This window comes from Struthio camelus, chromosome 1 (genome assembly GCF_040807025.1).
Source record: "Struthio camelus isolate bStrCam1 chromosome 1, bStrCam1.hap1, whole genome shotgun sequence".
Taxonomy (NCBI): Eukaryota; Metazoa; Chordata; class Aves; order Struthioniformes; family Struthionidae; genus Struthio; species Struthio camelus.
Genome location: NC_090942.1, coordinates 124,674,199 through 124,697,445, shown reverse-complemented (window position 1 = coordinate 124,697,445; position 23,247 = coordinate 124,674,199). Strand labels below are relative to the sequence as shown.

The following is a 23,247-nucleotide window of genomic DNA, read 5'->3' as shown; positions in this document are numbered from 1 at the left end:
ATATAGGCTGCCCTATGTTTCAGAAATCCTAACTTCTGGGGCAGCTCATGCGTTAAACCAATGTTCCACAGAAGCCATCTCAGTTATTTCCAAGGTGAAGCCTACGTTCCTCACCTTCCTTTATTGTCGTTATCTGATGAAGACTGCCATCAGCATGTACACGCTTAGGGTTGCAGCTGTAATAACCCTCCAGATTTACACAGGTGTCTCTCTTAGGACAAGCATTGAATTCGGCATAGGAACATTCATTGACATCTAAGAAGAAGAACACATCTTATACAGATCTTGATAGCAACATCGAGACTGGCCTGCAATGCATGTAGACCAAGCTCTGGATATGATGAATTCAGTGAAAATCTGCAGTAACTTTGTTGAAACAACTCCAGATTCATACCAGTGCAATGAAATCAGAAAGCTGCCCTTCCCTGAAACAAGCCCTGATTCAGTTTTAACTGTCATTTTTTGCTCAGATTCTTTGGAATAAAGTGGCAATAGTGGCAGCCCTCTTTTACAGTCCCAGAGTGTCATCCAAACCCAAGCAAAATGAGAGGCAGGGGAAAGTAGATCTACCTAGTGGTTTCAGTGAAAGTTGGACTGAGTTTTCAAAAATAAACAGAGAGTAAGAAGTGATGACAAACTGTGCTGTTGATGCATTTCAGGAGTGGAAATGTTCAAACAACTATGTAGCAGAAAATAGATTAAATCTATTTAAATCAACATATTTAAATATTTACCTAAAATTTAAATACAGAATAGTGATTAACAGACTATAAATACTCACTGTTTCATGCAAGCTTCCGGAAATAACACAACTCTATATGAAGAGTATATCTGCTTCCAAAGAATACCTCAAACACCTTTGTTAAGAGCCACTTCTGCTTAAAATAACTAGTGATTGTGCCATATACTTGAACCCCCTTTGCTTTTCAATACAAAGATGGGCTATGCTATTAGGAGAAAATAAATTTAATGCAGGAAGCAGGAGTATTCCTCTCCAAATTATTCACGTCAAAATACTTACTAACTACATCCATCTATTCATCTCATAATTCACGGTTTAGGGCCATATTTGCAAAGTTTGCATGATTTGCCACACCAAATTTTTGAAAGCCAACAGATAGTCATACAGATAAAATCCCAAGTGAAGAGGGATAAAAAGGCTTCCTCCAAGGATAGGATTATAATAAATAGCAACCTTGCACATCTGTGTCAATCACTTCATACACACGCTTCACAATGTCCTTCAAGGAAGAAGACACATCCACTAGTGGAGCTGGTTGGTGCAATCCAGTGAGAACCTGAGAGGCCACTGTCCCAGCATATATTTCTGCATGGTTACTCTGGATATGATACACAGAGGCATTCAAGGGCTGCAACGCTCCAGTAATCTGGAAAACAGGTGAACAAACACTTCAGTATCTCATTTCTTTTTCAGTACAACCGTATGCCAACGAGGCATAACCTGTGCAATGATTACCATTATAAACTCAGTGCAGAAAGCACCGATTCAGAAACCCTAGAAAACTAGGTCTGTATTTATGCAGGGTGAGTTCTTCTTTTTATCACGTTTCACAAAAGAGTTACAATACAGTAATGCCAAACTGCAGAAGGCATGGAGCTGCAATGTCAGATCTCAAATGCTTTGGCAGGAGCATGTAACCCAAAAACATATGGAAATGTTCTCTTTGGCATGTAATGCTTAAACAGCAAAATCTCAATAGACAACATATACTTTAGACAGGCCATTTGTGCACCTGTAACAAAGCTGTCCAACACTTCTTACTTTAAGCAACTGAAAAGAGTCCTTTAACATTGCCATAGTTTGGCCAGGAGAAGTAAAGTTTTCCAGGGTAGGAGTCAGCCTCAGGCTGATTTTTTTCCCTCTGGTTGTTGAAGGCTTCAGATGAAATAATTCAACAGTTCCTAAGAATTAGGACCTATGAAAAGTCAATAAAGAGAATTCCAGAGACATTATGTGTAAGAAACTCTACCACCGCCTGCCTGTTTAGGAAGCACAACCTGCTATTGGCATGTGTGTAGAATGACTTGCATTAGGATTGTGGGTTTTCTTCTTCTTAGGAAAATGTGACCACATTTGTCCAAGTTCAAATTCACTGAAAAATTACATTTCTGTCCTTCCTCTCCAAGCATGCTTCAGACTCTTAGAGCTCTGAACCAGACAGAGTAAGTCAGCTTTTCCAGTGGCTCTTAGGATTTTCCTTATAATTTCAGTTTTGTGTTGTCCTGAGAGCAAGCAACAGAGCTGTGAACACAAAGCACTGCCTTTCCTCTTGCTGTTTTAACTTGTGTTCAGGGAATATAATGGAGAAAGTGCACTGATGGGGACACAAGGAATAAGAGATGGGCCAAAAAAGAAGAACAGGAGGGGACTGAGAATAGAATGTAGATGAAGGAATGACGGCTAGAGGGAGGGAGAAAATCCTAGTGCTGGCAAAAGGGATATTAAAAAAAAAAAGGATTGAGGGAAGCAATAAACTGAGCAAGGAGACTGGGACTAAGAGCTATGGAGAGAGGCAGTGGGACTGATTAAGTCCTCATAGCCACAGGTCACAAATCAGGGGGGGGACACTGAGACCGGCTGAGGATTGGAAGAAGAGTTGGTGGAGCAGACAGGGCCTAGAGGACATTCTCCTGAGAAACGGTTCCTTGCAAAGCCTCCTTTTCGTGTTTGATTTTTTTGTCATAGCTTCCTTGAGGCCAAGATAGGTAAGCCTTGGTAGATCATTACCCTCTACTTCTTACCACATCAGGACAGAACCACCGTCTCTGGGTTTTTTAGTATACAGTGAGGAAGAATTTAGGCAGGAGGAAGAACTAAATTCATTTAAATCCCCATGTTACTGCTATCATTTCTGTTCTCCTGTCCATCAGTGCTAGACTATGGTGGGAGAGTCCTTTGCTACTTGCTCACTCCCAGCTGGAAACTGGGGAGGAACAGAAATGAAAGTGAACTGTAATGGGGAACTTCCCTTTTGGATACCTTTCAGGGATGACATCCAAGCCTGGTGTGCTCCATAAAATGGTGACATGTACTAGGAAAACGCTTCAAGTTTATGGTTTGGGGTCTTTGCCCTCGTTCATCAATCCAGTTCCTAAATACCACTCTATGGAGAGAAAAAGCCACTGGATCTGAACACCGCTTTAGTCTGTAGCCCGATTCTTCCTGTAGACAGATCATCCTTTAGAGATGCTTGCCTCGGCCTCTTCTTATCTGTTGTAGTTGGGATACTGAGATACATACTGTTCTGCCGTAATGTGACTATACACACACAGTTACTATGGTCACTGCTAATCCATGCACGAGGCAGAGCCTTGGTCCTACAGAAAAAGAAATACCATGTTGTCTCACAGAGCACCACTTGCGATATAGTAAGAATGAAAATGAAATGCCTCCAATTCAGAGACAGTCCTGTGCCATATTCCTAGATTTTGACAGGGGAACTTCTAGCCTTGCACAATCCACCTTGCATGTAGATCCCTGTTTCACAGACCAGATTTGTCTCTTGAAAAGTTCAACTCAAAAGTCCTTATTGGAATACATCACACTTTGCAGGTCTTGAAATCCCAGTCCAGTCTGACTGTCACAGACCTCGAACTGAACTGAGCTGAAGCAGGCATCATTTAAACGGGAGAAAAATCATATTTTAGAGCATGAAAACTTTAAATTCTCCTTGCAAGAGACCTGAAAAATTTAATAAAGAAGCTGTTAAATCAACGTTGCTTGAGGTTCTTGAGGATGAAGTTGACATTCAGCTATCAGGAATATATTAGGGCCAAAAATAATTATCTTGCGGAACAAAGAGGGAGCAACTAGATAGCGATGTTTTGCTCAGCACAGAGGATTATGAGATCCTTTCCAAATTGAAGCAATTAGTGGTTACTGAGTAACAGAAATGCTGATGCAATGAGCAACACACAAGAACATTTTAATTTGTACATACCATGGAGTGTAACAGGCGTGAATGATTCAAAAGGTGGGGATCCACTCTGATTAATTCCTTAAAATCCATTTTAACAAGCACTGTCACATTGTACCAGAATATTCTTTCTGAAAGGAATAAAATTAAGCAGCCAAATCATCTGAGGTCTGATGTCTCAGTCCAGAGCTATAGGAAGGCCCTGAGAAACTGAAGCCCAGTTTAAATTTGAAATTTTGAAGGGCCCACATAAAACTATTAGCTACCGCTACGTTTACCATATGCTGCAGACAGCAGCGCTAGCTAGAAGAGCTTGAGCAAGGTCCACTGAACCTGTAGCACCTGCTGTTCAGGGCTCACAGGTTCAAATACTGAAATTGAATATCCTGGAATTGATCCATAACAGATTTCTATATTTGTTTTATGAAGAGCTATGGTAACAGTTGTTCTGCCCACTCCCACCCTCAGAAGCAAAAATAAAGCATATTTTTGTATTAGAAGCAGTTCTGAATTTACCAATAGCATACCCTCTGGCACTGGATCCACACAGCCTCCTCCTTTGGATGAGCTGCAGCATTTTTTAAGCCCCGGACACTCAGTATCGAACGTGCAAGGATAATCAGATGTTACCATATTCTCCATTGGACAAATACCAGGTCTTGAGGCAAATACACTGGATCTATTGAGTGCTAAGTAACAAAAACATTTCTGAGACCAAAATATAGAACATTGTTTCCATAAAATTGTTCTTCTGAATTTATAACAAACACCTCCTCCTCATTCTCAAAGTGTGTCTGTTCTGAGGGTTTCACGAGGAGAAAAGAGCAACCATTATTTAATTTCCAAAGTGAAAACGTTACCAGAATTTTCTCTTGTTCATAACAGTTCTGTTACAGAAATTTTGAACTGATAATTTTCCAAAATTTGGTATATGTATGTGTATCTGTGTGTGTACATATATGTGTGTGTATATATATATAAACATGTATATATATTTCCTAAATATGGAGACACTGAAGCACTGCAAAATTCAGAAAATTAGAAAATGTACCTGATATCAGCTATGCCTAATTCAAATAAAATATAATGATCAAAGCAAACAAGTAATGTCTAAGCTAGAATTCAGGAGATCTTCTTTAACCTTTTGTTGCAAAAAAAGTTAACCTTTAGTTATAATAATCAAAGACGTTACACAAAAACTGAGATAAATGCTGTTCTCAGCTACAATTAAAGGGGTTGCACCTAGGGACAGGAGAGCAGAATTTAGCTCATGGTCTTTAACCCGACAGTATCCACTCACTCAGTATCAGCTATGCACCCCGTGAGCTCGCTAACCCATGGCAGACAACCCTGCAGAAAGGGTAGCTAAGGCAGGTGGTTTCTGCTTCCCAAGCCAACTGTAAACAGCAGTCGTGGCTCAATGCCAACACCTACTCTTCTCCGGGGAAAAGAAAAAATATAGTTAAGATCTACAAACATCACCTTCACCCACACTCTCAAATATAGCTCCAAGTAATGCTCAGCTCTATTCTTTCCAGTTGGGATAAAAATTTCGGTTCTCTTTTCCATTCATTTTGTGCCTACAGCTAGCTATTTGGTCTTATTAACTCTCAATCTACTTACTGGGCAATTAAAGTCAGCCAGGAGAAAAATGAAGATGATTCTTGCTACAGAAACAGGTTCTAATGGAGAAATACGCTTCTCATAATAAAGTCAATTGCAAATTAAAGGTCTATAAAACACTAGAGCAAACTACAAATCTATCATGAACTGCCAATTTCCATGGGTTTTCAATTTCTGTTGTCCCAAGCCTCTGAATAAAAGTAAAACTAGTGTTTCTGAGAAATGGAAGGGAATATTGAATTTTTGACTTTTTTCCGCAGCAAAGTAACCTTCTCAAACAGGCAAGTGATCTTGATCAGTCAAGATTTAAACTAAATTATGTAATGTGTTAGCATATGCACATTCCAGATCCTCTCCTCTGCTAATGCACAGTAGACTAGAGCCTACCGCAGACAGAGAGCCTTGGCTTTTTAGCACGCTCTGTAACAGATCTCATTTTTAATACTGCAAATCCCCAGTTCAATTTACAACGTAGGGATCAGGCTCAAAATTAAGCACGCAAAACTCAGCATACAGAATTTGCAGCCATTTCTGCAAAAAGGCATGCAGTCATGTTCGCATAAAGAGATAGTCCATTGAAATCTGTGGTTTTGAGCCTATGTTTCTATATTCCTCGGGGTCCGTGGTCTACTTGTTAAGGATCTCTGAAAAGTAATTAAGAAAAGTAAGCTTAATTTAGTGATGGGGGTCCACAGCTCTGCTGGAAAATCTACTAAAACTCACAAGCTGCAGACGAGTGAAGGCCCTGAGATAAGACCTTTCAGCAGCAGGCATTTTATTTGCACATGCAATTTCAAAGATATGGGCCCAGAATACATGGGTCAGTGCACTTCCCACACTATTTTCTGTCATGTTTGGTATGCTCTGTGCATATCTTTTGGGTGTATACAGTCAATGATTGCACACTTCAACAACTCTGTGAGCATCATTCAAGTAGAGTTAGCATTAGACACATAAGAGCTTTTGATGGTGAATAAGGAGCCTGCCCCCCAGCCCTGATGAAAGGATGACTTCCTTACGTCTTGCAGGATTTGCCCCGCTACCTAATGTTCATTTTGCATCATAGATCCAGATGTGTAGTGATAGGCTAAAAATAAAAAATAAAATAAAACAAAAAATCAACCCTATACAATTCAGCTGAAGTTTCTTCTGGGTCTAGCGAGTCCTCACACCTATTCTGCTTTCCAGCACGGAGCTGCAGCCTCTGCTTTTGGCTCAGGCATCTTGGGAAGTGTCTTAGGGGCTGGCGCTGCGAACCATTCTCCCAAACGGATCCTACTGCTAGAAAATCTCCTCCCACTTTCTAGTTTAAAGCCCCAATACCTTGTGATATAGCCTTAGTCACCCCTGAATTTCTGGGGGCTGACCTGCTGGAAAGTAGTTCTGCAGAGAAGGCTCTGGGAGTCCTGGTGGACAAGTTAAGCATGAGCCAGTAATGTGCTCTTGTGGCCAAGAAGGTCAATGGGATCTTGGGGTGCACTAGGAAAAGTGTTGACAGCAGGTGGAGGGAGGTGATCCTGCCCCTCTACTCAGCCCTGGGGAGGCCGTATCTGGAGTACTGTGTCCAGTTCTGGGCTCCCCAGGACAGGAGAGACACGGCACTGCTGGAGAGAGGCCAGCGGAGGGCTACAAAGAGGATGAGGGGACTGGAGCATTTCTCCTCTGAAGAAAGGCTGCGAGAGCTGGGCCTGTTCAGCCTGCAGAAGAGAAGATTGAGAGGAGATCTGATCAATGCGTACAAGTATCTGAAGGGAGAGTGTCAAGAGGATGGGGCCAGACTCTTCTCACTGCTGCCCAGCGACAGGACGAGAGGCAACGGGCACCAACTGAAACACAAGAAGCTCTGTCTGAACATGAGGAAAAACTTATTTCGTGTGAGAGTGGCTGAGCCCTGGCACAGGTTGCCCAGAGAGGCAGTGGAGTCTCCTTCGCTGGAGATATTCAAAACCGGCCTGGACGCGATCCTGGGCAATGTGCTCTAGAGGACCCTGCTTGAGCAAGGGGGTTGGACTAGATGCTCTCCAGAGGACCCTTCCAACCTTGGCCATTCTGTGATTCTGTGAATGATTCTTCTACACATTCCCAGGCTCGAGCAGTTGTTTCATGTTAACCTCCCACAGAGGGAGGCAAGTTTAGAGGTGGGAGGCTCACCAGGGTGACAGGCTGTGTGAGCAGGGCACTGTGCTCAGACTGCAAGGCCAGTTGCCAGTTCTGCAACAGATCGTCATCATGTCCCTGGGTAAATCGCTTAACCAATTTGCTTCCACCTGATGCTGGGGAAAAGGCTGAGAAACGAACCCTCTGCCTACTGCCTCTGGCAAGCTCTCCAAGCCAGAGAGCATTTCTCACTGGGACCTTGCACAGAGACTGACACCAGGAGATTTCTCTGTGTTATTATATCACCAATATTCCTTACTATTCAAACTAAGTGAATTCTGGTGAGCCAAACTCGGGCATCCAGACCCCTCCAGCTCCAAGATTCAGCTCAAGCAGATATGGTGTCCAAAGCAGCTTTTTCCACACAGGTCATTTTTTTTTTAGCATGTTGAACTGTGACATAAAGAATTTAATGAGTCACGTGCAATCTCAGAAAACACTACTGAATCCTGGCCGAGTGCCACACTACCCATTTATCTAAAATTTAAAGGTCATCATTTTTACATCAGTGGAAACTGGAATGGATTCACCTCACATTTCTGCCTCATCACACCAGATGCACTTCAAAATTCAATTTAGGCTCTCCACTTCGATCATCTTGGGGACAGTCACCCGGAGCCAGGCCATCTGCCAAGTGTAAGCATCAGGGAGCAAGCTGGCAAACACCTCCATCAGTCAGATAAAGCACAGACTTTTCTCCTTCATTATTTGCCTAAGCTTAGAGAAGTAGAAATGCAGCATCCACTGCCTAGCAACCAAAAGCTCAGTTACAAGCATATCCATATAACAGTCGTAGAGTGTGGTGTGACCACAAAATTGGGGGATCTCCTAGGAGACAGATGCTGAGAGAGTCAATTTGTTCAACGGTAACCTCCCTTCCTTTCCCTCCTTTCCCCCAGAGCAGCCAGTTTTCACCCAAAGGATGACAATCCCGCGTTTGTCCTAGGCATCAGAAGATGGAAACAGACCTATGATACTATAGAAAAAAGGTAAAAGTGGAACAGTATTCACCAGAGCCCACAGTAGCAGACAATTAGTTTAAAATGGGTAAAACCACATCCTTCTTTATGCAAAGGTGAGTGAAATGCTGTAATTTATTGCCACAGGAGGGTGTGAAGGCAGACAGCATCAGTAGATTCAAAAGGGGATTAGACAAATTCCTGGATAGCAGGCCCATAAGCAGACACCAAAGGGAACAAGCAGGGATACTCTGACATATATACTCAGTATATATATGTCAGTGTATATACTCAGTATATACTCTGACATCCATAATCCTGTTTCTGTGGCTTCTGGGGCAGTACAAGGGACCAAGCCCAGAGTGGGATCAGCCTCCTGCACTTACCACGGGGATCTGCCAGACCCATACTTCTGGGGGGGAGGCTGGCCTGACCCCATCAGGTATTTCATACCTTCCCATGGGGATGCCGCAGCTCTCTCTCCAGGGCCACAGAGGAGGAAGGTGTGTGCAATGCCCAGTGAACACGGGCCCAAAGCAAGGGCTGCCTGAGGATAGGGCCATGAGATGCAGAGACGCAGGCTTGGGGTTGAAACAGGGCTTTAAGCTGATGGGGAAAAAGAGGGAAGGGAGAAGGAGGGAGGGAGGAGGAATCAGACACCCCGGAGGAAAGGACGCATGAGAGCACAGCGGGGACAGCCAGGTGAGATGTGTAGGACATGCAATCAGCATGGTGTCAATAGAAGGAGAGAGTGGGCCAGCTCTGGCTAGGAGCTGAAGGAGAGGACAGGCACTGGCAGGGCATACAGGAACCAGGAGACAACAAAGGAAAGGGATAATAGGGGAAAAGAGGCTGCCTGCAGGGTCTGTGCAGAGGGACTGGGATAGTGACCCAGTAATGGGGGCAGTGGAGACCAGAGTCAGGGAGCAATAGGTCAGAGAGCTGAAAGAGAGGGCATGAGGCAGGCTGTGCAGAGAAACTGGGATTGAAGGGACCCAGGGGTGAGGGGCTGGGATCGAGGAGGGACAACGCCAGCAGAGGGACACATCGTTGGAGGAAGAGGAGAACAAGTCAGGTTTGGGAGGAGCAGGACAGATAAAGCACATCTTGCCTCCAAAAGCCAGAGAAGGTCCTGAGCCTTGCTCTTCTTGCCCTATCAACAAATACTTACCACCCCTGGCAATGCCTACATCCTGTTGCTCTCTGGTCATGGCCTTAGCAGGGGAGAGAACTGTGCTGCTGTTCCCAGCTGCTGTTCCCAGCTGCTCCATTTAGACCTAGCATGCAAAGATCTGCACATAGGATTTGAAAGGTCCTGGCTCTGCTGAGGAGCTTCCTGGGCACCCAAAAAGAACGCTTTTTTACTTTACAGTTGGTTTTCTGAAAACCTTAGAAAGTTTTACACACAAAACATACTCCCATTGAAGAGTGGTCTTAACTTTGCAAATCAACTACTGTCAAATTAGAGAATTCCAGGATTAAAGTTGTCTGGACCTTCTTATTTCAATCTTTTTGTATATATGTACCAGTCAGTACCAGCATTCATCACACACACGCACTCTTGTTCCCTAGCTGGGGATCAGACAGGGATAGATGGTTCATAAGTAAATAAGGAAGGAGCCTCTTGCCTGTAGCTCTCCCGTCTCATCTTACGCAGTAATATGGAAGGTGGCTGGCAAATGAGCCAACAAGAGAAACAACCATGCCACTGATTCAGGCAATGGAAAACTAGCCTGGACAACTGGACCCTGTCCCTGCCTAAAAGAATTCCTGCAAGATGCTGACAGTGTCTCTTACAACAAACTTGTAACAACCTTTCAGATATGTGGGTTTTGCAGGCTCTGGGAACCTGACCTGCAGCCCTGGGATCTGCTTAGCAAATGTAGGATTACTCACAGTCACCATCGAAGACACTAGGCTCTACACTCCAAACATGTATAGTTGTTAAAGACAGCACTAAGTGCCCTGAAGAAAGATCATACCCTAGATGTCTCAAAGTGGGCATACAAAATTGTTTGATCTGAATCTCTCTGCAGCTCAGTTCCTCACCTGTAAGACAGAGAATCTCCTTCCCTTCACACAGGCTTCATGAAGATAAACGACTATTTGTGAATCACCCCAGGATTTACCTCAAGAGGTGATAAATAATTCTCTGTTCAGAGAGAAGCTTAACAGAGCACTCAACCACAGAGCGAACATGGAGGATGTGATGCACTGCTGGGAAGCTCAATAGAAAGGCTTCCATCATCTCTGAGCCCAATATGGGAACATGGTCCTCAGGGCAAGGCAGTGGAGGAACAGGTAATAGAAAAAATAATGCAGGCATAGGCACAAAGAGGGTGAACAAAATTTGCATTTATTTAATTCTAACTTTAGAAGCATTTCCTAACTTTTAGATACTTGACTTTGCAATCTTAATTTTAAAAAGTTAAAGTACTTTTTCTGTGTGTCTGTGTGTGATTAAAACCATCCTAATGGATCAACAGGCAACTAATGGGAAATACTAGAGTAACTTGACAAATGATATAGATATTTTTGCCCCAGTAGTAAAGAAATAAGAAAATCAGGGCTTGTCATATCCCATGAAGGGGTAAATGATTCCTTCCAAGAAGAGAAGGTGGGAAAGTGGCCAGAAACAGGTTACTGTGAAGAGTCACGCTGACCTTTCAGCTCCTAGTAGGATGGAAAGAATGCCAGCATGCATAATAGCAAGAAGAAAATAACAGTAGCTTAACAGCACACCGTGCAGTAATTTCAGCAGTTCCAGTTTCCTCTTTTCATCATTTATTTAAGACTGTGTCTAGACAGTGCATTACCATTCACAGAATTTATGACTAGTGCCCTGAAAAGCAAAGATACCGGAATAATCTAAACAGAGAAATCACCTAGAAAGCGTATAAGTTCTTAATGGTTTAAATTATTCCCAAATTAAGTCTGACAGGAAAGGAGTCAGGATGATCACAGTATTTCATGGATAAACGCACCCAGAGTGCATATCAAAAATGTGGCAAATTGAATTCGAAATTCCACAGCTAAGCTTTGCTGGAGATTTCCAGACTTTTTAGTATTGGATGAAATAAACTCATTGACACCTCTCAAGCCTCAGCATTTGCTAGAGATGCTTCTAAAATACATATAATTATGCTACCAAAAAACATTTTTCTAATGTGCATCCAAGCATGGAGTTTCTCATTCAAATAGAGAACCATAACTAGCTAATCATTCTTCAACATTTGGCTGCCACTGATATTCTTTTGTGCTACAGAATTTAAAAAGCAATTTTCTCCAACTGCTTCTCAGCCTTGCCATTTGATTAATTTATTTATAGTACAAATGTGCACACATGCACGTATATTAAAAAGATCTTACTGAAGCAAGTATTGAACATGAGTTAGAACCCCTGGAGATTTTCACCAATCTGGAACTGCTGCTTGAAAAATATGTATTATCAATAGTCGGTCTTTTGCCGGCCTGACAAGGCTGCCTGGAAATTCTGTAACCTGCAGGTCAAATTTTGCCCTGGTGGACATTCAGCAACAGCCACAGAAACAAAACAATAGCAGGAAATAATAAATGAGAGATGATGTGTGCCTAATTATGCTTTTATTCTTTTTCCCCTAGTAAATCATTTTTAAAACAAATAAAATACAATAACCACTTCTGTGTTTCAGTCTTCCTGATAAAAGCTTTTTCCTCCTAAAACAATATTCTGTTAGCAATTACTGAGAACACAGCTTGCAAAAATTGTTTGGAGGTTCATTTTGTAATGCATTGAAGCAGCTTCAGAGTCAGATGAACACATTCTTCTTGACAGATCACACGATAAGACATATGGTTCATACCCACTCATGTCACGTTATGTGATCTGATGCAGTGGCCGCTTCAGGGACATTCCCATAGAATTGAGTCACTCGAGGCATATGACCCAAAGACAGGGCCAGAGCTGCAATAGGATATTTCCTTTTTGATCTTTTGTTACATTGTTGATACCATGTAAATTCCTAGGACCATAACTTGAAAAGGGAAAATGGAGAAAATGCAATGTCATACAGAAAATATGAGACAAAATTATGTCCTACAGAATTTTTCTGGATGCTGGAATCATCCAGTGCTTACCCAGCTAATGCAGGATGCCTGTTCAGCTTAAGCATGTGGCTTTGTCCATAAAAGAAAGTTGCATGCGTATAACGTGAATCATCTTCCCAAACAAATACAGACAATCCAGCTCAAAATGCTACCTGAACAATCTTTTTCAAGCATGATTTTTACTTGATTACAGATGTTCTTAAAGGACTTAGCAAAATAAATTTCTCTTTTGCCAAAAGGGACTCACACAAACCTTTCACACCATTTTACTTCTACTGGAAAAATGTTGGCTTACAACAATGCACCTTATCTGGTAAACCAATAGCAAGAGGGACTTTGTCATAGGAACCCACTGGAGAGATTCTTGGAGGATTTCAGCCATTTTCCCCAAGAAATCACTTCTACCTGTGACTCTCAGGAATTGTGCTAAAAAGTCGGAATCGATTGTTGGCAATGGATAGCCCTGAAGGGGTAGGGGGAAAATGTTCCAGCTTGAGTCAAAAATAACCTTTTCCTGAGTAAGGAGTCTTGTCAAAAGTGCAAAAGTTAGATCAGATCTGCTAAAGGGTTCACCAGTTTCTAGCCCTCCATGTAAACATGGCTCTGGGTAACCAAGGAAGCCCTGAGAAAAGAGGCCCTGATATAATTTTGGTAGGAAAGTGTATGGTACCAATTTGCCCAAAGGCCATGAGTTGTTTGAATTCAACATCCAAACTAGGTGAGCAGTCCAGAAGCTGACCCTGCTCCAACTCAAGCTCTTACTGTAAATGTAACCTCATCCAGAGTAGACACAGCACCAGGCAAGGCTATGTGAGTTACTCTGCTTGGCCAAACATATCGGACTGAATTAGGACAAGTAATGAGCCCTCTATATGGGAAACAAGTAAATGTCTTCTTCATGCTCACCTAGAACTTTAATGCTCTGGTGAATTTGTGAGAAAGGCTGACAAACAGGCAGAGTCCTACGAATCAGGAACATTAGTCTTTCATGTCTACACCTTAACATTTTGGACCAAGTTTACTGTAGTTTTTTTACAGATTCACTGATTTCACCTATTGTCCAGAATTGAATTAAACTTTTCTCAGTTTAAGTGAATCACCTTCCAGTAGAAGCACTTATTTCAACTATTAATCCGACTAAAACTTACCTAAAGAGCAGTAGAGTCCAACTTGTTCATATCCTTCACAGCAATCTGTAAGATTCATGGTCTCAGGGACTTCAACCGTGTGATACTGTGTTTTATAGTACGTCTGGGGACAAATCATCCATGGAATCCATCCTCCACAGGAAGTGTTTTTCTCATAGGACTTTTGATAGGCAACCATTTTAAACACATTTCTAGTCAGGCTATAGTTGCACAGATGGTAGCCTAGCAAAGAGAGGCCTTTTTCTAGGGGGAAGAAAGCAGAAAAGAACGTGATCAGCTCTAACTCTTCATCCCACAACATAAGGTCCCTGCAGTGTCTAGTTAAAAAAACTATTATGAGATAGCAGCCACAGAACTAATACAAATGAATGATTTCAAGGAAAGCTGATGTTAAGGAAGAATGTCACTTCAGAAAATGGACAGGGGAAAAAATTATTAGTGACTGCTCATCATACGCATGATTTCAGTCATAAAAAGATGAATGCTGGCAGAAAATTCAAATAGCTCTCAGTGCCTTCAGGTATGAAGCATAAAAAGGGCAATTTAACCCAAATAAGTGTAAAGGAAATTAATAGATATGCTCCAAACTTCAGATACGTGCTCATGGACAACGAGCTTCTAGAGTTATCTGAGGAAAGGTGCTCAGAAACACAGAAAACACAAAAATTGGGAAAAAAATAACCATACTATATTTTTAGCTAGGGACAATAGAAGTAGAGTTTGTATCCACTACTTCAGCTGTCCACCACATAGTCATCTGTATTTAAGTTCAGCAGCCTAAACCGTCTCTATAAAGAGTGGAGAGGAATAGTCACTTCTAAGTCATCCAAGTATTTCAGATGCCCACCCCAGGCGCAGGCCGTCAAAGTGCCTGTCTTTCTCCACTGGCCATAAACGGAACGAAGGATGAGCAACTGGAAGGTAGGTGAGCCACAGCAGATGTCTGGAATAAGACATCCTTCAGACATTACTGTAGGCTAAAACTGGGTAGTCAGACATCACTGGGGAGCACTTTCAGGTGTCTGACATAAAAGGTATTCCTGGCGCTTCTCTGCTGCCTGTCTACATTTGTAATAGACAATGTTATACCAGGTCCTCTGAGAGCTGCTACGGTTCATTGACTTCAGTTTAAATGGAATCAGTGGTAAGCTCATTAACTACATAATTTTACACAGGTCTGAGAATGCGACTCAACTTCTAAACTCTGAAATCAGCAGTGCTGAGGGTAGATTTAGCAGAGAGCAAATTAGTTTTAAATAAAGCATGTAACAGAACTGAAAGCACTTGAGCAGGAGCAGTTAAACAAACAAACAAGCAAACAAACAAGCAAACAAACAAAAGATGGAGTAAAAGAGTGAGCAGTGAGCAACCTACAAGCATGCCACTGACAACAGTTTATCTCCTGAGGAGATGTTATACAAGCCAGAGGGGCTGAGTCGCCCTGTGTCCCACTGGGGAAAGGGATGGGATAGAATAAAAAAGGTCTATACTATCCTTTAGACGAAGCAAAAGGAACTTTAATAAGGATAAATGTGAAGCAGCTGCAGGGATTCAGCTAAGGCAGGACTGCTATTTTCGAGAGGTCTTAGGAGACTAGAGCCGGTCAACAGACATATTGAAGCTAATGCAGTATATACAACAAACACACAATTAAAATATTTACAGCTTAAGGAATCAGAGAAGATGAAATATGTACAAAACAATTTTAAAAAATCAGGTGCTTAGGAATCAAGTGCTTTCATTTGCTGTTAAATACAAGATACATGCAGAATTCGAACAGGGCTGATATAAAGAGCTTTGAACAGGAAAATCCATTTTGTAGCACAAGGACAGATACCATAGGCCACAACAGGGTCCTGAAGCTGGCTTAACTGAGTGACCTAAGAGGTCTTCCTCCAGCCTTAATCTTAGCAACTGTTTGAATAAGAACAGCCTGAAAGACATCCCCTGCCTTAGAAGTTCAAAAGGCCATGAAGAAAAATAGATTTGGATCAGAAAGCAATGGGTGCAACATGGCAAGCACTTGTGGGCTTCAGCCTTTCCCCATTATCCATTAGCATCCCCCCAATTTCCTAGGTAAAGGGGTGCTAATGCCTCACATTTCCACCAGCCCCAGAGCACATGCTCCTGCAGCCCCACAGCTCTGCACACCCTGCCCTTCTTTATTTCCACCCGGACACCGGCTCAGGTCCCACAGGCACTGCTGAGCCATCCTGAGGCCACAGGGCCCCACGTAGAGTGGGGTGTGGATGAGGTGCCTCTTCCCCCTGGGGTGACGATGACAGTGGTCCACAGTGCACCTTGCTCTGGCTGCAGGCGGTTGTGCTGAGCACCCTCTGTCCTGGAGCAAACGGCAGCGTTAGAGGTCAGAGGGCTGTCAGGGCCCCCAGGGCCCCTCCCCAGGGCCTTTCTTGCTGTCCCTGTCCCCCACCCCAGGCCTCCTCCTACCCAGCCCTGGCCCCATTTCAGCCCAGCCTGGGCCATCCATCTCAATGTGGCAGCAGTGCCAGCTCTAGCCCCACCATGGTCCTGTCCCTGCCCAGCCCGGCCACAGACCCCCAACCTTGACCACGGGCAACCACCCGGCCTAGACTCAGCCTGGCCCCACAGAGGTGCCTGGTGATCGATCACTGGTGCCACTCCTGGCCCTGACCTGCAGGTTGACTTCCCGGATTGGTCTCAGCCCTGCCTGGTCACTGCAAACTTGCTTGGTGATCTCACCTCCTGGGTGAGCCTGTCCACAATCTCCAGCCTGCCCAGCTCCCTCACTGGGGTACTCCAAGACAGGCCCCAGCTGGTGGGGCCCCAGCCATCCCAGTCATGGTGCCCCCTCAGCTTCTGGTTCCCCAGCCCTTAGGGATCAGTTAGCCTCACAGCAGCCAGCCAGGAGCACTACAGAGAGCACGGGGAGAGCTAGAGTCCTCCCAGCAGGGTCCAAGAAGCCATGTGCAGCTGCTGAGAAAGGGTCAGCAGGAGAATATCAGGAATAAGGGCATATCCTGAAATCCCACCGCCTGCTTTTTCCTCCTCCCCAGCCTCAAGAAGGGCACCTCTGCGTCTGGTCCCTGAGGCTAGTTCCGGAGATAGCAGCTTAAAGGCTTTTCTGTCATTAAAAAGCACCGTGGTTGTGTTTTTTTCCTTAAGAACAGAGTCAAGGGGGATGGGTGTGAGCAGCAAGAAGCGGGGACGTGGCATTTTTTAAGCTGAGGGCCTCAAACCTGTACCTTGCCTGACGCAGGAGAGAAAGCTGGTGGCCAGGATGAAGGGTTAAAGGGATCACAAAACCCTGTACCCACTGTGGGATATAAGTGAGCCAGAGAAAGTAAGGCTGGCCTCTCCACACCTGGTGCTGAGGGTATCCCTCTGGGAGAGGGACAAGAGAATAACTCTAGGTTCTAGATTAGAAATGAGAGATCAAAGGCTATTTTTATCCAATGCATTTGATTGACTACCGTTTCACCTAAAATGCAAGGCAGTGCCTTAGAAGAAACAGGTAGCTGCCCTTGCATTTTGTAAAGCATTTCCATGACACTTGTTAGGAGTGCTCTGAGAAGATCTAGCCCAGCAAATGCTTCTAGACATGTAGGCATGGAAAACCAAACAAAAAAAAAATTGTTTCTGGACTCTGATCAGGCTTATGTATGTGAGACAGATACAGTAATGCTTGACCCTATCCAGACTAGGCCAGCCCTGGAAGTGCGCACAAAAAGCATATCGGGGTCCTTCCAAATTTGGATTGCTTCCAAAGAGTAAGATAATAGTGGAAGACAGGTGCTTCCAGAGTTAAAGCTGTGGCTGGAAGGGAAAGGGTTGAGAGGCTGGGCCACAGTTTTGGATCTGAATGGCTAAATACCCAAAGTGGAATGGAAACAATATCCAAAACATTTGGGATTTAGCGTTTTTTTGAAGAATGTACACAAATACCTGTTAGTGATCAAGGAAAGTGGGAGAAGTAGGACAACTTTTGTTCTACGGAAATAAAAAAGAAAAAGTATAGTATTAAGGGATTACAGTGTTAAAGTATAAAATCATGTCACAATGGAGTAGGGCTCTAAGAAAGAATTGCTGTAGCCTGACTCCTTGTCAGTGTTATTCCTCCATTTCTCCAGAGCTCATATCATAGCACAGTTAAAGCAATGCAGGAATTCGAAGAGAGCAACTGAGTAAGGAGAATGTCACAGACATGTGCCTCAATGCAGAGTTGAGGCTACAGCAAGGACATTGCACTAGAAAGGTAAAAATTCCACAGTCAGCTGAAGTGGCTGAGGCTTTACAGCAATGTGCAATGCAAATACAGGTATGAAACAGAGAGTAAAATGGTATAGAATTAGACACTGCTTATAATTAGAAACTACAGCTGTCAGAGCAGATATGAAATCATATCTGCAGATATGAAATCATATTTCATACTTAAACAATGATATTAGGTATAGAATGAAGCTGCCAAAGCCAAAAGAGTAAATCTGATATAGCGCTATGGTGGTACAAAGATACCTTTCTCTAAAAGCGACAAGATAAAGGGTGACAGGATAAGGTGCAGCACCACTACCAACTTTACTATCACTCATCATGCCCATCTAGTCTAAAGGGAGCTTTGACACTCAGTTATTTACTGACAGCAGTTTCCTCCTGGGCAACATTGCTTAGATCAGTTTGGGCTCTTTAGCAAATTGGCTTTCAGTTCTTATTACCCCCACCCGTGGGATTACAGCGCTATCAAACCGAATTAAACTACACTGGCTGTTTTTCCATCAACACACAGCCAAAGTCAATAGCAAAGTAGAGGGTAGCCACCTGACATTAGTAGTGCTATGTTAAGCCTTAGGCCCATCATCTCCGAACTTTACGTTTATATGTTAGGAACCACCAGCTTTCAGCACTGGCAGGAAAAATGCAAATTTTATTATGCTAAGCAACAGCAAAACCAATTAAAGCAAACACTTTATTAATAGAAGCAACTGTTCAGAGCAGAGGCTGAAAGGAAAGCCTCCTAAAGCACTCTTCTTAGAATTCAAGGCCAAACCCAAATCAGGCCTGGTATCTGAGAGCACAGTCAAAAAATCACCAATAATAAAAGCTTGGAAGCTATGCCACAGACTCAGTGGCTGTTCTGAAAATCTCATAAGAGCTGCTCAAGTGCCAGAAATGCCACCATGAGTTTGAATCTGCAAAAGCTTTTCTCAGAGAAGCACAGCAAGAGCCAAAGACAAGGCTCTGTCTTGCCTTGATGTAATCTCCAGGGTAACCTGTAACAGTTTACTTTTCTAACCTCAAAAGCAACAGGCTCACACAGGGAAGGTTCAAACTCAGCTTTAAAATGCAAAGGCTTCAAAACCTGAAGAAATATGGATTATGGACTTGTTTTTCTGGGCTTTCCAAACTCTTTTTAAAGACAACATAATTGGCTTCAAATGTCAGCAGAATGGGGGTTCTGCTGACCTCCATTCTACAGCAACACCTTTTTTTAAATGTGAATTTGACAGAATAACTGAGAAAAATCTGCAAGGCTTTAAAAATATGCCTCATATTTTAACTGAGACTTGCAATACGATTAATTAAAAAGATGGAACAAAAACAGCCCAAAAATCACAATTTTTTCCCAGCTAAATAAATTAAACAAGGAATTAAGAACAAGTTAGGATTTAATTTAGCAATTACAATTTAGTAATTTGGTTAGATTTTTCCCAGTTACAACCCCATACCGTAAGACAAGTTAAAACACGTCATCCACAACCTCATTTCATCCATCTCTAGGAATTTTCCAGGTATATTACTACATCATTTCCTTCAAAAGTTAAAAAATTTTAAGGTTTAAAGAGCTTTTCCATAAAAATCTGGACATTACTGAACATAAAGCTGCGATTCTACTCATTCAGTTCTGGCAAAAAGGAAATGACAAGGCTTTTGCCTGGGGACTAAGAGATGGGGGCAAATATTGTGTTTTGGCTTGATTAGATTTGTGTTTGTTTGTTTAATTATCAGTAGAGGATTCTTAAATAGTTGTTGAGACATTGCTAGTTTGACAGAGAGAGGCCACCACACGTATTTTATTTCCAATAAAGAGATATCCCACATCCAAATTAAGCTATCCTACATAAAAGCCAGGGTTCTCTGACTGGGTTTTCATCACTCACCTGTAATTTCATTTCCCCTTCCCTGCTGTGTGGCTGCACAGAGGACGAGAACAGAAATAACTGTGATCCTGGCCATTGTATCAGGCATGCTGGATAACAGCCCTTCTTCTTGCTTCGTTTCTAATGCAGTAGAGCTCAATTGTCTTTACTCTGGGCTTCTGGAATAGGGAAAAAGCTGCTCTGTTTTTGCCTTTTGCAGATGGGTGATAACAACCAGCAACAAAAACAGAGGCTCCGGTGGGAATTTTGCTGGTGCAGTTTCCTTTGTGCCCTCCCCGAGGAACCCGCCTTTTCTACCTGCTTCCCTTGGCCCACCCTCAACCACTGTGAGAAAAACACATTTCAAAATTGCTGGTTTAGTCCATGTTTATCCTTCAGAGCACTTACTCCCTTACCCGACAGCCAGGAGCCAGATTAGTATATACTTCAGTTGTCAGGTGTATATATATATATATGTTGAATTTTTTTTCTGTCCACATATCAGGTGATATTATATTCAGGTCCTGAAGGTTAATTCTGTACCTCGAAAACAAACTAAGAGTAAAAGCAAGTAGATTATCTGTAAATGATTTTTCCTGAATTTGAGCTGTTTCACTATCTGCTCTCACTGTGCTCCTCATTTCATTGCAATTTTGGCATAACACAAATGAGAGCAATGCTAGGCAAATAAGAATGCTTATTATAAGAATGCATGTACCAGTACCTTTAAAAAATCAAGGTCTCTTTCTCTTCCTCATGTAAGTTAGGAAGGCAGATTCCTAAGAGAAACATACTTGTGGCTTTACAATGCAGGACAGTTACTCCAGTGCAGTATCGCTTGACTTATACAAAGAAAAGGAGTAAACACAATATGATATTTTTATGATTTTTATAATAGTTCACACTGATGTATGGAAAATCACAGAGCTCTCAGAGCTGACATAACACATTCAGAGCAGTACTAAAGACATATAACAGTATCGCAAACAAATTCATGGGCATGAAAGACCTAGATGAAAGGGAGTCAGAACTGCAAATTCCCTCATTCATGTATTTTCAGAATATCAGTCATATCATTTCTGTAAAACCTTGGCAGGCAGTTACCTTATCAGCACTCACAAGCTAAGAGAGCCAGGCCCTCGGAGAACTTGCAAGGCCTACAGGGAGTCGGTGCACGGCTCAGATCATCTGAGTGAGGGCAGAGCCAGAACTCCAAGTAGTGTTGAGGTGCTTATGAGCTGTTCTTCTGGTTTGGAAGATAAAACATGAGGCTCATCAGAAGAAAAAAAAAAAAAAAAGATTTGCCCAAACGTCCATTGAAAAATATTTTTGGTGAAACTGGGTATAGGAGAAAATTTCAACTGAAAAAAACAAAATATTCTAGTTTGGAAACACTGCTGCTATGCCTCAGCAGATTGTGTACCTCAGCCGCCCTTTTCCTGCATGTACCACGATGGCTAGTCAGGCTGCATCCCACAGCTTCATCATTTACGTCTCCTATTAGCACAAGAAAGCACTGTGAGAGGCCCTGGTCACAGGCTTTACAGAAGATGCAATCTGATTGGAAAATCTAACCTATAAAAAGAAGAGAACTTGAGTCAGTGAATCACGGTTTGCAGATATAAATATTTCTCTTCATGGCCTTTTATCATTTTTCAATGAACAATCCAAATTTTCTGAAAAAAAAAAAATGACTGAAAATTTTCAGCTAGCACTAATAAAAATGACCTCTAGTCCTTAGAAATTACTCAGAACCTTCTGCAAGAATAATGTGTCCTGGCCAATTTCAAATACGGGTATTTCCAGACTGGCATCTGAATTGGATTGCATTTGGGGTCTCTCACTTACTAGTCTAAATAGCTGAATGGGGTTGCCTTATGTCTTAAACAGCTGCTGCTTTCCAGAGTTGGCTACAAAACAAATGTCACCATCTTCATCACTGAGAGCTTCTATAACCAAAGTACCTCGTTTAACCAAAGTACCTCGTTCTATAACCAAAGTACCTCCATACCTCGTTTTGAAAGTCTAACACTCTAAAAGACTTGAGGACATACTCAGCTTTATGACTGTTAAAGAACATGGATAAAACTTTGCATGTCCACAGCTCAGTCTTATGGCTGGCAATTGTAGCAAGCTTATAGTCTGGGTAAGGCAAATAACAGCAAGTTAAACCTGTGTTGCAATAGTGGGTGAAGTGGATCCTGTACACGTATGCAGAAACCCCTATTCAAACAAAACTCTAAGTCAGTAAGGGTTTAATCTAAGTAAGAAACTGATACAAAAGGTGAGTGTATTTCAGGATTTATCCTATAATTTGCCAGTTATGTGGGGTTCTGATTCATATCATTTTTTCGATGTTATAATCATTTAGGTGCACAGCAGCTTAGATTTTCAACAACACAGATATCTGAAGACATCATTCAGAGAGACAATTAAGCATGTATCCTGCGCCTGTATAATCATTTTCAAATCTTTCAGATATAGTCTTGCACTGCAGTAAGTTTAAGATGATGCCCTGCATCCCAGGCAGCAGCGCATGCTCTTTATATTACTGCAGTTGCTGTAACGAGTTGTGCTTACTAGACACAGCTCAGTACAGAGTCTCCTGCAGGGAAGCTAGACAGATTTATCAATCATTTTGGAAAACTATCTGCCTTGATATGCATGGTTAATTACATATAATTATATTTTTAGTAATCATTGGTGTATTTCAAGGACAGACTTTTGATCTTTTTTGACCTTGTTCCTTTCAGCTAGGTATTATGTTAGGTGCCCCATGGAAAAGTTGCACGCTTCACCTTGGTGGTGGGGAAAGACAACAGAGAGGAATGGAAAAGGAGATGCTTAGCAGAATAAAAGCCCTGGCTACATGGTGCCAACAGTGCATTGGAACGCGCTCTGGAAAGAGCTCATCACAATCCTCCTGGCCCAGTCATCTGGAACTGATCAATTCTCCTGCCTCTTTTGTTTATATTTTCTGCAATTACACTTGCAATGTTCGAACTGATCTAAAGCGATGCAATTTATACAAAGAAGGGCTGTGCCAATTAAAGCCATGTCAAAATTCATTAAGGGTGACTTTGCAGTTGAGGGAGCAGATTTTTTGAGGTGGGACACATAGGAATTGACCCTACTAGATTATAATATCAGTAATTGGAATATTGTGGCTGAGAGCAGGCTTTGCCATCATACATTTTATGCATTTATTTCTTTAGACAAAAGC

The 23,247-nt window shown here is 42.5% G+C and overlaps 1 protein-coding gene across 1 annotated transcript in view; it reads right to left on the bottom strand.

Annotated features, from left to right (window-relative positions):
• The window catches only part of UMODL1 (uromodulin like 1), a 59,502-nt gene extending 37,894 nt beyond the window's left edge, over positions 1-21,608 (bottom strand). Inside the window, exons 1-8 of the mRNA XM_009679507.2 lie at positions 21,448-21,608; positions 21,129-21,270; positions 20,046-20,203; positions 13,912-14,154; positions 4,466-4,627; positions 3,963-4,069; positions 1,196-1,388; positions 115-255 (exon numbers count right to left, since the gene is read on the bottom strand). Coding sequence (XP_009677802.2) covers positions 115-255; positions 1,196-1,388; positions 3,963-4,069; positions 4,466-4,627; positions 13,912-14,154; positions 20,046-20,133 — 934 coding nt within the window. The 5' untranslated portion in view covers positions 20,134-20,203; positions 21,129-21,270; positions 21,448-21,608. The remainder of the gene's footprint in view (positions 1-114; positions 256-1,195; positions 1,389-3,962; positions 4,070-4,465; positions 4,628-13,911; positions 14,155-20,045; positions 20,204-21,128; positions 21,271-21,447) is intronic.
• Positions 21,609-23,247: the final 1,639 nt, after the last annotated feature.